This window comes from Eschrichtius robustus, chromosome 9 (genome assembly GCF_028021215.1).
Source record: "Eschrichtius robustus isolate mEscRob2 chromosome 9, mEscRob2.pri, whole genome shotgun sequence".
Classification (NCBI taxonomy): Eukaryota; Metazoa; Chordata; class Mammalia; order Artiodactyla; family Eschrichtiidae; genus Eschrichtius; species Eschrichtius robustus.
In genome coordinates this window covers 21,705,573-21,723,397 of record NC_090832.1, presented here as the reverse complement: position 1 = coordinate 21,723,397, position 17,825 = coordinate 21,705,573, and the positions used below count along the sequence as shown (strand labels likewise).

The window sequence follows — 17,825 nt, the reverse complement described above, 5'->3', positions numbered from 1 at the left end:
AGAAGCTAGTAATATCCCACAATTGTAATAGTAACTCATTGTCTGATTATAATTATAAAGAATATGGGATTGTATTTTTTGTATCTTTGTGGTTTTTTAATTTCATTTTTCTAGTAATTCATTTTTATTGTATTTTACCAAACTGTTCATCTGTGACAGATTAGAAATAAGAAAAAAAACTGGTTCTACCACAAAGGTGATTTGAAAAGCACTGAACTTCGTCCACATAGTATATACGCACAGTGAGTGGAGTACTATGCCGTGGTTTTTTAAAAAAAAAAGAAGAAGATGGCCACTATCTCTATACTATTATGGAATGATCCCCAGGATATATTGTTATATTTTGTAAAAAGATAAAGGAAAATGTGTATAGTATGCCACCATTTATCTAAGGGGGCAGATATGAATATATATACATATTTGCCTATATAAAGCAAAACAATGGGAAGTTAAAGTATATTTTTTTAATAGTTACCTATGAAGAAGAAAAAGAATAAAGGTGGGTAGGAATGGACTTCTTTGAATATACTGTGTTGTATAAATTTGAGTTTGGAACCATATAAATATTTTACATATTTATAAAACTATGTTTAGTGTTTAAAAAGCAACGTCTAAAAAGTGATAGTAAAATAAATGAAATTAACCCAAATGCGTATCTAGTTGGTGTTGTAATCACAAAAACAGAAACTATGCCAAGTGACTTTAAAATAGAAATTTGACTGTGTGTTTTTAGTGGGATATATACTCTTAGAGCATACAGAATTGAAAAAAAAAAACTTAAACTCTTTTCACTGTTGCTATTGCTATTCTGACTGTTGTCCATAGAGTGAGGGATGAAGCAAATTAGTAATTATGTTAGTTTCACTGATTTCTAGTGTGGGCAAAAAGAAATACAGATGTAAGAGCAATGAGATTGTTAAAAAACCCAGTGGTCCTAATTTTAAATTAGAAGTATCAGTATGAATTCATGATGTATTTTATCTCTTTGAATATATGTTCATATAAATAAATACATACATACATATACTGATATTTACTGGCTCAGCCTACTGAAAAGGCTTAGAAATAATGACCTACCCAGTAGCAGTGAACATCCTTAATCAAAGTTTGCAGTCTCAGACTACCATTTTCCACTACTAGGAACCAGGACCCTCAGAGAAATGGATGATTTCAGGTTTGCAGCAAGAATTGAACAAGATGAACCCAGAACAGCTTTTTATGTCAGAAAGCAAGGAAGTTGTCAAAGACTAAAGGGGTCGTGTCAAAAGGACTTAGGAACTAACCTGAACATCAATATTATTGAACATCAATAAGGATAATAACGACAGTGGGTAGAAACACATCAAACACACATTTAAATGCATGTGTTTCTAATGATACTTTTAAACAAAAAATACTTCATTACTTACCTTTGAAGGATTATAGAACCTACTGCATTATTTATGAAACAGTAAATAAGGGAAAGAAATAAATACTATTCCTGCTTTTCCTGTATGATTTTATAACACACATATGCGTATGCTAGAAGGAGGAGAAAGACTGGAAGGATATGCACCAGGATACTAGTGAAAATGGTTGTTATTATCAGTTACTGAAATTACAGTTGTTTTTTACTATATTTTATGGGCTTTGTTTTCTGCAGTTATCCTGTGATAAAATATAATTAAGTATAGAGCTGTAAAGTTCAAAGTTTTCTATTAGATTACATATATTATTATTTTCATATTTTCTGATATTTTTCTTTAGGCCTTCAAACAAGCTAGACATATGGGAGGATCTGAAGATAATAAGTAAGCCTACGTATTCTGTGTAACAGCACAGCCTTAAAATATTTTTAATGGGAAATTTTTGTACTCTATTATGTGGGTAACTCTTCTTTACCTACCTCATAGAGTTTTTGTCAGATTAAATAATTCTCATAAAGCAAGTAGATCAATGTCTGGTCATAGAAACTACTCAATAAATGTTAGCGGTAGTGGTGGTATTATTATTGTTATGATAATATGTAAACCTGTCCTAGACTACATATATGCATATTAGGTACTGATATCAACAATATATACTTTGAAGGAAGTTTTTACTCCAACCCAGATAGTAACTTTACTTTGATATTGTATGCAAGCTTTGATTAGTGATAAAAATTTGTAGCAAAAACTGCCCTAGAGTAGCTATATCTCCGTGTCTCGGAACTTCATACTCTATCAATTATTCCTGTGTTTTCCTATCCATTCAACTAATGCTTATCAACTGAATCATGCTTAAACTTTGCCTATTTGAAAATGAACTAAACTTTTGTAGTACCCTGTATTTCCTTTCAACTATTGTACTTTCTCACATCCATTGTATAATACAAAAGATTTCTACGTTCGCTTTCTTTCCTTCTTCACTCCTACTCACTCTTTGACGTACTAGAGCCTGGTTTCCAGTCGTGTCTCTCCACCCAAGCAGATGTCTCAAGCATCAGTAGTAACTTCTGTGTTGCTAAATCCACTGGACATTTTCCTCCTACTAGACCTCTCCACAAGAGTCAAAACCTTTCTCTCTCCTCTGGTTTGAACACTCTGTCCTAGCCGGGTCTCTGGGTGTTTCCCTGTCTTTGTGTACCTTCCTCCAGCCCTTTAATGGGCTTATCCTTTATCCTCTTTCACCTGCCATTGACGGCTGGAGTTCTTCCATGCTCAGCCCTCTTCTCTTACTCAGAACTAGCTCCCTGGACAGCTCTGAGTTCTGAGGCTGCAACTCTTAGTGCTTCCCAGTCCTTTCTTTTTTTTCTTTCTAAGCTAATAATATATAACCCTTCACTGAATATATTGGTTATTGTTTTTTTTGGTTATTGTTTCAATTAAGAGATCATTCCTAATTTACAATAAACATTTTGTAGGCAGATAAACTATGAAATATTTTGAATTGATGTATTTTTGTACTTGAAACAATTACAAATGTATTTTTAAAGTCATCTTATGAAAAAATAACTGTAGGAATGGTTTGTGATTTTACACATTTGTTTGTATTTTAATAATTAGTACCAAGTGGTTTTCTTTTCTCTGTAAAGGTTTCACAAGAAGTATCGTAGCTGTGTACAGTACTTGCATGCTGGTGGTTCTTTTGCGAGTCCAGTTAAACATAATTGGTGGATATATTTACCTGGATAATGCAGCAGTTGGCAAAAATGGCACCGTAAGTTTAATAGACTTAAATATATATTGCCCTTTCTTTCAAGAGGTTCAAAATTTAACCAAATATTATTTATCATGATAATTCATATAGAATAAATATCTTTATATTTCATGTGATTATAAACTTTTAGCATTATTATTCTTCATATTTTGAAGCTAGGCTTTTTGTTATGTTAAAGAATAGTATTTTTCCTGTCATTCCAGGTCGTAAAGAATCTCAGCTCAAGTTATAATGAAAATATTATTATTTACGAATAATATTGGGTACCTTATTTCTGTTTTATACAGACAGTTCTTGCCCCCCCAGATGTCCAACAGCAATATTTATCAAGTATTCAACACCTCCTTGGAGATGGTAAGATTCTTATTCGTGACCTGTAAACTAATTCTGATTCATTCATTTGTATTATTGAGGAATTAAAAAAGTGAACAAGGCTTTTATGTTTGTTTTTGCTTTAATAGGCCTGACAGAATTGGTCACTGTCATTAAACAAGCTGTGCAGAAGATTTTAGGAAGGTAAGACATTTTGCTTTGGCTTTTCTGACTTACTGATTCTGATGAATAAAAGAAAAATTAGAATTGTTCTAATGAAGCTAGTGATTTGACAAATGGTGGTCTGCGAAACTCTTTTAACCTAATACGGACACAGCCCTGGGGTGTTACATTGTGGAATCCCTTTTCTTCATCAGTATCAACCTTTTCATACTAAGGGAAAAGATTTAATGTTTCATTGTTTATTGATTGATTTCCAAACAAACCAGAGATATTTGGGTCATGAGATAAAAGACCTGCTTTTAAAAATCTGTGTCTGAGGCTTTTAACTCCCGTTCGTACTAGTAATATCTTTAGTTACAGTGGGAATTTTCTTGTGAAATCTGCAACAAGATTTTTCTTGGCCCTTAACTGGTAGCTGATTTCTTAATCTACTCTAGTGATTTCACAGTCAGCAGTTTCAGGTTTGACTGGTTGAAACAGGATCACAGGTAGTAACCTGTTAGGGAAAGAGTGTGTATAGGATGTGTTGTATAGTTTCAATTTATCCCAATTCCCTTTTCTCCGTTTCTAGTGTTTCTCTTAAACATTCTTTGTCCCTTTTGGACTTGGAGCAAAAACTAAAAGAAATCAGAGATCTCGTTGAGCAACATAAACCTTCTTCTTGGATTAATAACGATGGATCCAGATCTTTATTGTGCCATTATATGATGCCAGATGAAGAAACTCCATTAGCAGTTCAGGTGCTTAATTCATAACCATTTAACCAAACAAATTACTCTTTTTTTTTAAGGTTTTTTTCACTATCTCTTAAAATTTAGATTTCTGAGTCTCTTGAAAGGTAAGTGATTGAAAGACATGTATTTCAGTAATTTAAATAAAACCTCATTAATTTAGAAAACATACTGTAAATGGAACTGACTTCTAGTTAGAAACAACTTTAGATATTCAGCAGAATTTTATTGAATATTAGTTATGTGACAGACACTAGTATGATTGGGATATAAAATGAATAAGACATATTCATTACACCTGGGGAACACAGGAGACAAATTCAGTTCCTTTGGCTAGAGCATTTCTGTATGAGGTCAGGTAACAGAAGATAAAGCTGGTAGTTGGGGCAAGATCCTAAAGAGCTTTGTGTGCCAAGATAAAGAGTCTGAACTGCCATTTCAAATTCTGATCAGGCCAGTACCACAATCACATTTGCTTTTTAAGATGAATCAATGATGGCAGTATCTGAATAGACTGAAGGAGTCATCCAGTTGAGAAACAAAGAAGGCCTAATCTAACATTTATCAATCATGGTGTTGCTATACACTGGTGTGTCCCAGCCAGTTGTGATTTAAGTTATTCATTGATTAAGAAGAATAAAAATGCCAAAGATTATAGGTTATAGACCTCATTTTTTTAAAATTTTATATGTAACTGGATTGCATCCATTCTTTGCAGTTGAGAGAAGACTATCTCTCACTTAACAACTGGAGAAGTCTTAGACCAGAGAGGCCCCTATGCCATACCTCAGCGTAAAGACCCTGTTAGAACAAAGACTGCCATGTTTTTCATTGCCTGCCAGTTTCCCCCTTCCCCAGAAACTCCAGAGATAGATGTTTGTGGGTACTGAGAGACCCTGCATTCATGAGTAGGCCAAAAAAAATTGCAAACCATCTAAGGAAACCCTGTGAACTGCAGGATGGAGGCTAAATTGAACGAGCAGGACAGACCTGACAGAATTAATGAAAGAAACAGGAGGAAACTTACTTACAAATTAGAATCTCGAGGAGATGCAATAATAGTATGTAAAAAGCTTTCTGGAATGATAAAGAAATTTCCAAATTTTAAAATTCAACAGTGGAATTAAAAAAGAAAATGATTCAAAAGAACGGATGATAGAGAGGGATGATAGACCAAATCTTACCTGAATTAAATTTAAACCTGCAACTTCAGATTGAAAGGACACACAGAGCCTTAGACGAAACTAGATTGATGAGAAAAGACACATACATATCCTGATAAAATGTCTTAACAATCAAAGAAAAAAATCCCTGGCCTCTGCAACCTCAAAGACTATATTTTTGTTTGTAAGTGTGTTCTAGAAATGTGTCCAAGAAGGGTCAGATAAACAAAGATCTTACTGTGACTCATGTTTTAAATACTGCTTACCTGTGCACCTGCACCTTTATAGTTTTTTGAGTTTAACATTTTTTGATTGTTGGTAGAACATAGACTTTTAGACTTCCTGAACTCTTGAGTTTATTAATATGATTTGTTTCATCATAACCCTGTGCTAATATTTGAAACCCTGAAATGTGGCCTTTTAATTTCACAGGCCTGTGGGCTTTCTCCTAGAGATGTTACCACTATTAAACTACTCAATGAAACTAGAGACATGTTGGAAAGGTATGTATACTGCATGTAACAGAAAACATGTGTTTCTTTTTTGAATGTACTTATGACCATTTTATAGTTTTTCTTGAACAACGTTCAACATAATATTTTGTTAAAATTAAATTTTAAATCTATTCCCCTGCCTTAAGTAGGATTTCCTACCTAAACTAATGGTCCTCTTATTAGGGTGGGGAGGGAAGCAAAGATTTTTTTTAGGATACCCATGCCTTGCCCCCACCTACTTTCCTATCCTAGAGACTCTGATATACTAGTTAAGGAACTGGAAGATAGTTAGCATTTATATTTTGAGGAAAGCTTTCAAGGGTGATTCTCATATGCTCAGTGTATAGTGGTAAATGGTTAACAACCAGCCCTGTAAAGAAAAAAGACCAGAAACAAATTGTAGCCACAGCAGTGCTGACTACCAACTTGACGTCACTCAGTGCTGACTTGGAGAGTTGGGAAAAGATGCTCTTGGCAGCCAAAGCTAGCCAGCTCCAGCTAGGCCTCAGGTGTAGACACATGTACACACATGCTAATGTGTATGCACACACACCTATACTCAATTTTGAGAACTACTTCCCCTAACCCTTTCAGGATAGTCTGTAATGTTCCTAAATCTTTGAGTGATAAAAATTTCACATCCTCCCTAAACTGAGTATTACTATTTTAAATTACCCAGAAGAGAACCAGAGTGTTAGAAATGGAAAAAGCATCAGATTATGCATTAGAAGACGAGAAGACCTAGATTCAAGGTTGGCTGTCCTATTTATTATCTGGTCAACCTTGGTTGAGCCACTTACACTCATTGAGGTAGTTCTATCATTGTAAAATCTTAGTGGTAATACCAGTTCCATCCACTTTATCTTAAGTGATTAAAATATCAAAGTTTCTTTTCAATTAAAGATAATTTAAGATCATTTTTTCTAGTTCTGTTTTCTGGGCAAATCATATCCTTTGTTTATAATATTTTTTCATAATCTTGAAGAAAATCAGCAAATTTTTAGGTTAACTCAGCTACTGACTCTACTATCTGAATTCATCAAGTTCTAGTCCCTTGACTTTCTACAGTAGCGATCTCCACTTTTTTCTTATTCAAACCACTCCATGAAGCTCTAGAAAAAGGTCATCAGTGATCTTTTGCCAAATCCAGTCAACATGTAATGTTCATCTTACTTGGCCTTTCTCTAATAATTGACACTGTTGATCGAGTCTTTCTTGAAATTCCTTTCTCTTATGGCTTCAATGAAAAATCTAATTTTTCTCCCAGTTCTCAGGTCATTTCTTCTTAGGTTCCTCTATGCCTGCCTTTCCTTTAAATATTAGTGTTTCCCAGCTATTTCTTCTTATTCCATCCTCAGCTGCCCCAAGCAATATTATTCTTTATATCAAAGAGTTTTTGTGAGGTACTGACATGATGTAACGAAAAGAGCTTGAACTTTAAGATCAAAAAGGCCTGGGTTCAAATTCTGGCTCCCGTATTTACTAATTACATAACCTTTGGACAGATTTCTTCATCCCTCAAGTATCCAGTTCCTCATCTGTTGTACATGTTAATAAAATATTCTGTCTCACTGGGATGATATGATAGAGTATATAAAGCAAACCAATAATCTGTGACTATAAGAGGATTCCTCTTCAAGTGTTTCCTCAAGAGAAGTAATACTATTTATTGATATTTATAAAAATACACTTATAAAGTGCTACCTAATGTAAGAAAATCTAGCAAAATACATGAATATTCTCATTGTGTTGTGCTAAATAATAAGCTCACTTGCTTAACTTTTAAGATTGACTCCTTGATATATTTTTATAGTGTTTTAGTCTAAAAACTAAATTGTGACTAGAAATGTTGGTGGCTGTCAAAGGTAACCACATGATTATTGAATTTGTGTCCTTTTCCCTTGAAAATCTGAAAAGTAACTTATCCTCTTATTTTGTGTAGTCCAGATTTTAGTACAGTTTTGAATACCTGTCTAAACCGAGGATTTAGTAGACTGCTAGACAATATGGCTGAGTTCTTTCGACCTACTGAACAGGACCTGCAACACGGTAACTCCATGAATAGGTAAGAAGACATAAAAGAATGTTATCAGTCTAAAGAATGTTCTAATAAAATAGTGCTTTTGGATGTGTTTATTTTTTGTTCCAGGTAACAAAAATATCTTAGAGGATAAATTTGAATGTTTGTTTTTTCAACAAATTAAACTCTGTTCAACCAATGACTTCTTCATTAGGAGGAGCTCTTTCAGTATTCAATATTAAAACTTTCATTTCTTCCAAAAATTTTGCCACTGTATAGAGTACTTAAGTTGTGAAACTATTTTTCTATAGGCCAAATTTCAATTATTGGGGCTTTTTAAATTTAACTCTTTAGAATACAAAACTGAAAATGTTATTTAAGTTTTAATGTTTTCTCTTATATTATTCCAGTACTATAAGCCATAATTAGCCTGTATAATTCAGCCAAGCATTCTTGTTCTAAATTCCCACTTGATGAATTATCATCTCCTAGTTCTACAGCCCTTCTTGTAGGATTAGGAATGTTTAGTTAGTGCAACTGGTAGTGATTTTAATCATAACTATTACTAAGTCATGGATTCACACTGCCAAAAGGTATCTTATGGTTTTTTTATATTCTTATCATCTCAGCATGAGCACCTTGAATCTCCTATTAGGATTTACACTCTTTTGCAGTTTTTTATGTTAAATTCAGAAAATAATAGGTACTAAATCAATGTTAACTGAGTATAAACTCATCTGTTAAAATTAGGGGTAACAGTAACTGATATGCAGTATGTATGTGCAATGTCCAATTTAATTCTCAAATACACAGGGCAAGATTATTTGCCCAGTATTCTGGGACCCATCTTTATTATACAAAAAGGAATAATTTGCAGTTAACATTGAGGATTTGGAATGCCTAGCGTCATAAAATTTATTTTCTGAAGCAATTTAAATATCATCCTAAAATCTTTTTTAGCAATTCTTTAAATTATCAAAAAAAAAAATTTCAGCCTCTATAAAATACTCCCTAAATCAAGGTGCTCCAGTCAACAAAACTATAATCTCTACCTAGCAGAAGTATTAGTTATTTCCTGAGTAGTTATAAGAATTGTAATAGTTGTTATAATATAAACAAATACTTGATCTTGTACACTAAAGAATTATAAAAATTATGTTACAATTATATCAGCCATTGATAATCTTTTCTGGACTCCTGTAGTACTCAGTGTTTATACTTAACTATTGGCAAAGAGACAAAATATCACTAATTATGTGTACTACAATTAATAATCCAGAACCCTCAAGAGAATCAACAGAAAAATTATGTAAACTAATAAAACATTAAATTTTACATATATTTATGTGTGTATATATTACATATGTATATATTTATGTATATACTATATATACAACATGTGCATATATGTGTATATATAAACATATATATATATAATATTAAAAGTTTTCCTATCACAAGAAACAACCCAATAGAAAATATAATGGAGAAACATGGCATGTAAAAGAAAAACTATACATACTTAAAGTATGAATATAGATATAAAAATCCTAAATAAAATATAAACAAATGAAATACAGAAATATATAGCAATAATAATAGTGACCAGTACTTCTGTTTCTTTTTCTACGTACAAGTATGATAGGTATTTTTCAGAACATTATCTCATTGAATTCTTAAAATAGCCCTAGGAAGTAAGTACTAATATCTTCCTCTTGCCACAGGTGAGGAAACTAAGACAGAGAAAAATTAAATAATTTGAGGTCAAGCAGCTAGCGAGTAGTAAAGCCAGATGTTCACTCACTTTTGTCTCACATCAGAGCCTGGAATTTCTAGTTATTCTCCAAGACTGTGACTAATTAAGGTTTATTTTAAGAATGCAAGGAAGTTTAAACATTAAGAAAGTTATTACACTAATTCATAACATTAATAAGTTAATAGGACAAAAAACAAGCATCATCTTCAGTGTTGCTGAAAAAGCATTCAATAAAACATAATTTTATTACTGATAAAACCTCTTCTAGAAATAAAAAATCCTTTTTATATAATAAAATATTTGAAATCAAAAGCAAATGTTATACTTAATGGCAACACACTAGAATTATTTCCATTAAATTAAAAACAATATAAAGATGGTCACTATTGACATATTTATTCAACATCATTTTATTATTCTAACCAGTGCAGTAAGACTAGGAAAAGACAATTTTTAGAACCAAATTCAGGAATGCCAGTGATTCTTATATATTTATTTTGCGAAGAGACACTTACTGAATGTTTATTACTATATAATAAACTGTTAGTTGACTCTTGATTTTCTCAGTTAAATTCTTATCTTCAGAAAATGACATTAGTTTCGGAAAGGGAGAGAAAAAGGTTATTGTTATATGAAAGTGACATGATTTTATACTTAGAAATCCAAGAGAATCAGCTAAAAATTGTAAAGTTAGCTTCCCAAAATTAATCTATAAATGTGGTCAAACTACCATCAAAATCCACTGAAGATTAGAGAGTGGTTGCTTTGTTATTTTTGAACCTGAAAAATTGATAGTACTAAAGGAGGAATAAAGGGCTGAGAATATTCAAGAAATTATTGAAAAAGTAGAGCAATGAATGTACTTTCCCTATAGAACATGTATTATAAGGTACAGTTATTCAAATAATATGTTACTAGGAATAGATGAATCAGTGAAATAGGATATAAAATCCAGAAACAGGCTCTAAAATATATAAGATATAGCATATGATAAAAGTGAGGAAGAGATGTATTATTTAGTAAATAACGGTAAGACAGTCATTGTAAAATGACTAATTGTAAAATAAAGTTAGAGCCCTTCTGTACCATACTTATAGCCAAAAACAAAAACAAAAGCAAAAACCAGGGGTTTTAAACAATCGAAACATAAATGAAGTGATAGAAAACAGGTGAATATTTAGCTGATCTCAAGATGGAGAAAGTTTTTCTAAGAATGAAAGTAAAGAACTGTATATGAATAAAATAATGTTTGGCGGTAAAATTTAAAAGTTAAAGATCAAGCAAGTTTTAACTTTATAATCAATATTAAATGCAAATGATGTGTTAGGGGAAGTATTTGCAAACGATATGCATCATATAAAGAGGTTAATAGCATTATATACACATCAGTTAAGGAAGGAAACCCAAAGAAAGAGATGGTCAGAGATACAAACATAATTCACAAAAGAGCATATAGAAATGACCAATTTGTCCATTCATCTAAAATCTGTTTATTGAACATCTGCTATTTATCAGGTACTTTACTAAATCTCTGTCCTCATGGATCTTACAATCTAGTAGGAGAAACAGACTGTAAACATAATTGTATTAACTATGATAAGTGTTATATAGGAAAAGAATGTTGAGCATATAATAGAAGTATTTGAACAAACATGGAAAGTCAAGCAGAGTTTGCAAGGAAATAATTTGAACAAGAACAAAATGATGAGGTCTTGGATGGAGTGAGGCAGTTGACATTCAGAGCAGAAGGCATAACGCAAAGACTTTGAAGACAGGGACCGCAGTACACTTCCAGGACCTGGAACACCAGTGTGGTCGCTGAAAGGATGGAACTCGGAAAAGAACGGTGTGAGATGAAGTTGGAGAATTCAGCACATACAGGTTATGATTGTCAACTTGAGAATGCTGGAGAGCCACTAGAAAAGTGTCAGGAGAGTGACAGGATGGGATTTACATTGTAGGATCACTTTGATTGCTTTGTGAAGATGGAATCGGGAAAGTGGACATTGGGGGTGGGACATAGCAATGGATGAATGAAACTTTTATTAATCGTGTCAACAAGTATGTTTTGAGCACACACTGCACCAAGCCCTTTACAAAGTGCTAGGATAACACAGTGAGTGAGGTAGGCATGAAACCACATGGACCTTGTGTGGTAGTGCTGTCTTCAATTTCTGTTGAAGACAAATTCACTAATCTATAAAGAGACACATCAAACAAAAATCAGGACAAGTTTTGAAAAATGCTGCAAAGGTACCAAGGGGGAGAAGTGGCGGGGGGTGGGGTGGTGGGATGAACTGGGAGATTGGGATTGACATGTATACACTGATGTGTATAAAATAGGTAACTAATAAGAACCTGCTGTATAAAAAATAAATTAGGGCTTCCTTGGTGGTGCAGTGGTTGAGAATCTGCCTGCCGATGCAGGGGACACAGGTTCGTGCCCTGGTCTGGGAAGATCCCACATGCCGCAGAGCAACTAGGCCCGTGAGCCACAACTACTGAGCCTGCGCGTCTGGAGCCTGTGCTCCGCAATAAGAGAGGCCGCGATGGTGAGAGGCCCGCGCACTGCGATGAAGAGTGGCCCCTGCTTGCCACAACTGGCGAAAGCCCTCGCACAGAAACGAAGACCCAACACAGCCAAAAATAAATAAATAAATAAATAAATAATTTAAAAATAAATAAATTAAATTTAAAAATTAAAAAAAAAAAAGAAAAATGCTGCAAAGGTACTGTGAAGGAGAATAATGACTGATCTCTTCAGGAATGCATAAATCTCTCCACTTTTTTCATTTTAAGCATTCCCTCAAATCTTAGCACAGCATACTAGTTAGATACCATAGCTTAAGCAGTTTCATGATATTTAAAAGGAAAATTTTAGTGTAGTCCCGGGTTTAAATGTATGAAGTGTGATATTTTACGTAATAAACCAAGTCTTTAACCCACACACAAAAAGTAGTTTCAGTATTTAACAGTCATTATATATATAGTCACACATAACATTCATTCATTCATTCACCCAGGAAATGTTTATTGAGCATATTTACAGGTTAGAAGATCATTGCTGTAGTCTAGAGAAGAGATAATGCTTAGTGTGGATAGGTTTGGCAATGGGGAGAAGTAGACACATTTAACGATTATTGAGGATTGTGGAGAGGCTGGATATAGGCAGGAGAAGGAAGTACCGATGATCCCAGGTTTCCTACTTACTCAGCTGACTAGATGACAGTACAGTTCACTGAAGTAGAGGAAAAAAACATTTGACATTGCTAGTAATTCAGAGAAATACAGACCAAAACTGTGAGATACCATTTTCAGCTATCAGACATATGAAGGTTAAAGAAAAAGATAATGCTTGATGTAGAAAGAAGGCATGATAGAGCAGGTATCCTCATAAACTGTTAGAGAAGCAGAGAGCATTTGGCAATATACATTTTAAAGCTTAAAAGCATTCATGCCCTTCGACCCAGTAATTTACTGTAAATACAAAAAGTTATTTATATTAAGGAATATTAGGCAAAAACTTAAATGCCCAACTGTAGGGAGCTGATGATATAAATTGTCAGCTAGAGGATGGGTTACTATATAGTTATTAAAAAACAGACCAAAACTTTGGAAGAACTTTTAATGAGATGGAAAAATGATTATAACCTGTGAACAAAAATGCAAAACAAGTGTTGCTTGGGAGGTTATAGTTGTGTGTTAAAAGCACAAAAAGGGGCTTCCCTGGTGGCGCAGTGGTTGAGAATCTGCCTGCCAATGCAGGGGACACGGGTTCGAGCCCTGGTCTGGGAAGATCCCACGTGCCGCGGAGCATCTGGGCCCATGAGCCACAATTACTGAGCCTGCGCGTCTGGAGCCTGTGCTCCACAACAAGAGAGGCCACGATAGTGAGAGGCCCGCGCACCGCGATGAAGAGTGGCCCCCGCTTGCCACAACTAGAGAAAGCCCTCGCACAGAAACGAAGACCCAACACAGCCATAAATTAATTAATTAATTAATTAATTTTTTAAAAAAAGCACAAAAAGTATAGATATGTATATATAAAAAATTACTGGAAGAAATTAACTATGATGTCAATTATAGTTGTTATTTCTAGGTGGTAGAATTATGTGTGGTTTTTATTTTATTATTAATACATTGCTATAAGTACTTTTCAATGACTGTTACTTTTATAATTAAAATATTAAGTTCCTATAAGATAATTTCAGAAAATAATTATTACTGTGATGATTTTTCAGTCTTTCCAGTGTCAGCCTGCCTCTAGCTAAGATAATTCCAATAATAAATGGACAGATCCATTCAGTTTGCAGTGAAACACCTAGTCATTTTGTTCAGGTAAGAGGAAAGCTTGGGGGTATTATTAAAAACAGATTGTACTCTTGGTTGTGGTCCTATTTGTGCAACATAAAATTACATTTCTCTTCTATGATATTTGTTCAAAGAAACCAAAAACTTGAAACCACATGTAGAGTATGGTAGAATGACCCGTGAGAGTAATAATGTATCATGGCACTTTTATGAGGTTGGGAATACCTTTCTCCATGTTATAGTCCAACACGTGTTAGACAGACTACATTTTAGTCCAAGTACATTCTAGTGGTCAGTTGAATTTACAGTGTTACTGTTTTGCATTAAGCTGTGCTAGTAGAAAAGTTGAGCCTTGAGGCAAATCAGCGAACCAGTTCCTCACATTTTGAGGAAAAATTAAAAATGTTTGTGGGAAAGTAAAGCATTTTAGTAGCTAATAAATACAACAATTAATAGTGCACCAATAATCTGCTCATTAAAAACTGCATACTCAGTAGGTTATTTAAATTTTTCATTAGACTACCTATAACTCCATCTCCTTTCTTAGGAAAGCATTTTAGAATACATTGAGTAAGACTGATTTTATTAAAAGGACAACTTTGAATCCACAGGATTTTTTCCGAGTCACTTGCAAACTTGGAAACTGTATAACAAGTAATAAATTACTCGCAGTACACCTCAGTTCCAAACCACTGCCGTAATGTGCAGTGAGAAGAGACCCTAGGCCTAAGTGTAAAGGTGGTGTCTTCTCAGTATCGTTTATCTCTGTGGACTTCTACTTGAGGACATGAAGAGCCCTGAGACTATGGGTGGTAGTTCTTCCTTTCTCTGTGTAGTGTCATTAGCTTGTCCTTAACATGCTACTTTTCCTCACTGTTCTCTTCAGTCTTCTGTGTCATCCTCTCACCCATGAGAATTAGCCATTCATATTTCAGAAGAAAGAATGAATAAGGCCGATCTCATTTCACTTAATTTTAAGCTTAATTTAAGCTCAAAAAAATCTTACAAGCTTAGTTTAAAATTTTCTGTTTATTTTTTTTAAATTTTTACATGTGTATTCGTGTGAGAAAAAAAATTGTAACTTCTGGCATTTGAACCTTAACTTTATCTTTCTCCATTTTCATAAAGTCTCTGGCTTCGTCAGTAAGCTGTTCATCTTGACAAGTGGGAAATACAGCTAAGCGTAATACAACACCAGCTTTGGTGCTTAAGTAATTTATGTACTACATTAATTAAAGTCTGTATAATTGAGAATGAAGACAAAAGGTTTCAACCTAGTAAAAACATCATTGATACTAATGCTTAGTAAATTTTCTAGTGTGACTGGATGTAGATTAAGTTTATAAACTAGACCATTAATTGACAAGACTTCCACCAATTTTTTTAACTATGATTTCTATGAGTTAGAATGCCACATGGTATTCAGAGAATTTAACCTTGAATTTGTGAGATCAAGACTTAACCTAAGCTCACTTGGGTTTTCTGATGCTGAGGAGAGAACACAAAGGATACGTTCACTTCTTGTTTCTCTGCTGCTCATAGGGCACTTAAGGGTTTCTATTGTCATAGATCCTTTCACTATCTGGAGAAGCCTGTGGACGCCTCCTCAGAATAATGCCTATAAATGCATATTGTAAAATACATAGGTTTTAAAGAAAACCAATTGCATACAGTTTTAAAATACTTTTTAAAATCAAATTTACGATATAGCAATATTGCTTCTTTGTTCATGCATTAAATAACAAGATGTAATGGCACTTCATGTAACTTCCACAACTGTCTATCATATGATATAAAAATGTCTGATTTCTACTAAAGGCAAATTCACAGGTTCTGCTAATACTATCAGTTTGTTGCTTACATTCATAACTGAAGGAAATGCTAGATTTTAGTTGAAGGTTAATGAAAATAAAGATGTAATTTTTTTCCTTATCTATGTTCACAAATCCCTTAAGAACCCCTGTTCTCAGGTGTATTTGTGTGATTATGTATGTGTGTATATATAATATATGATATACTACATATATTCTGTTAGAAAGTAATATACCTCAATCATGTCATGTCAGCTTCCAGCAAAAGTACCTTTAGACTTGTATAGTTAGTGTTGTAATCATTTATTCAACAGATACTCTTCTAGCACTTGACACGCACAGAAATCCATTTGAAGACTATTTTGGGTCTTCTTCTCAAAGCCACATTTGAATACATATCATATCCACTATCCCTCACGTAAGAACTTAAACATCTGCAGGAATTTATTATAAGAAAAACTACTTCTTTCATTAAATGGTTTTCTTTTTGGCCTTAATGCCACAAAACTTAGAGCTAACTTTGTTGCTTGATTGCAGAAATGAATTCTGATTATCTGTTCTTTTTATAAACTGTAATGTTTTATTGTCGTCTTTGCTAGGATCTGTTAATGATGGAGCAAGTGAAAGACTTCGCTGCTAACGTGTACGAGGCCTTTAGTACTCCTCAACAACTGGAGAAATGATTTTTTCCTTCAGGAAGAACTACAGTGGAATTCATTTGCTTTAAAAAATACACTGAATAAATCAACTATATAGAGGGTAATGATTTGGTACCGAAATGTCTAATAAAAATATATTCATAATCAAAGTCTTCATTTCATAATAAAATAGATTTACTTGGCATCTTAATATATTTTTTCAAAGTCATCAACAGACTGGTTTTTGTGGGCATATCTGAGTGTACACAGGGCAAATGTCAGAATTGTTAATAATTTGTGACACCATGGATATTAGTTACAAACTGATTAATGTAGATACTTTTTTTGTATAATAGGAAATTCAGTATACTTTGACATTAATACTGAGGTAAAATCTGTTTGGGAAGAAGGTGTGAAGTCTTGAAAATATGCTATTTAATCATAAAGTTCTCTGGACTGCAGTATACAGGAGTGAATCAGACTTTTCTCCAGTTAGTCTTCAAAGGGATAAATTATTTGTCTTAAATATACCTGATTGAGGACTTCATTTTTTATAGAAATCAGTTAATTTAGCAACTGTGATCGGGACTTCCCTGGCGGTCCAGTGGTTAAAACTCCCCAGTTCTCCTGCATGGGGAACGGGTTCGATCCCTGATCCCTGGTCGGGGGAACTAAGATTTTTGCATGCCGCGTGGCACGGCCAAAAAAAAATAGGGAACAACTATGATCAGCAATTTTTTTCTTTACTGTTGTTAACAATCCTTAGGAAACTACATACTGATTTAGGGGCAAAGATTGTGTTTATGCCATTTACTCACAGCTATGATTAACTACTGTACATAGTTTCATTCATTTGTATGTAAATAATTTTAATAACTTACTTTGTATTGATTTTGAGCACCGTGAATCTTATTGCAATAAAATATTTTAGTAAAATATGGTTTTATTGAGTTAATACTTTACAGCTATTAATGTATTTGTCCCATAGCATTTTTGCTGTTATTTTTGGAGATTACACTAGCTTTCAAGTTTCATTTTAACTGGCAATTGATGCTTTCTTTTAACTTATTTGTTTAGAAAAAATAAATAGCATTTCCTTCTGAAAAGAAATAATTCATTGTTCTAGTAAATCTGTAGTTCTTTATATGGGTAATTAGAGCAGAGATAAATGAATCATGTATCATCATTATATTAGATATATTTTCAGTAGCATAATTTTATGTTGTTTT

General features: G+C 33.5%; 1 protein-coding gene across 2 annotated transcripts in view; it reads left to right on the top strand.

The window, feature by feature from the left end:
• PEX3 (peroxisomal biogenesis factor 3) overlaps positions 1-17,503 on the top strand; it is a 56,236-nt gene extending 38,733 nt beyond the window's left edge. For both annotated transcript variants that reach the window (XM_068550785.1, XM_068550784.1), the window contains exons 4-12: positions 1,747-1,790; positions 3,053-3,177; positions 3,465-3,531; positions 3,639-3,693; positions 4,244-4,412; positions 5,999-6,069; positions 8,003-8,125; positions 14,078-14,174; positions 16,558-17,503. In XM_068550785.1, coding sequence (XP_068406886.1) covers positions 1,747-1,790; positions 3,053-3,177; positions 3,465-3,531; positions 3,639-3,693; positions 4,244-4,412; positions 5,999-6,069; positions 8,003-8,125; positions 14,078-14,174; positions 16,558-16,641 — 835 coding nt within the window. In that variant the 3' untranslated portion in view covers positions 16,642-17,503. The remainder of the gene's footprint in view (positions 1-1,746; positions 1,791-3,052; positions 3,178-3,464; positions 3,532-3,638; positions 3,694-4,243; positions 4,413-5,998; positions 6,070-8,002; positions 8,126-14,077; positions 14,175-16,557) is intronic.
• Positions 17,504-17,825: the final 322 nt, after the last annotated feature.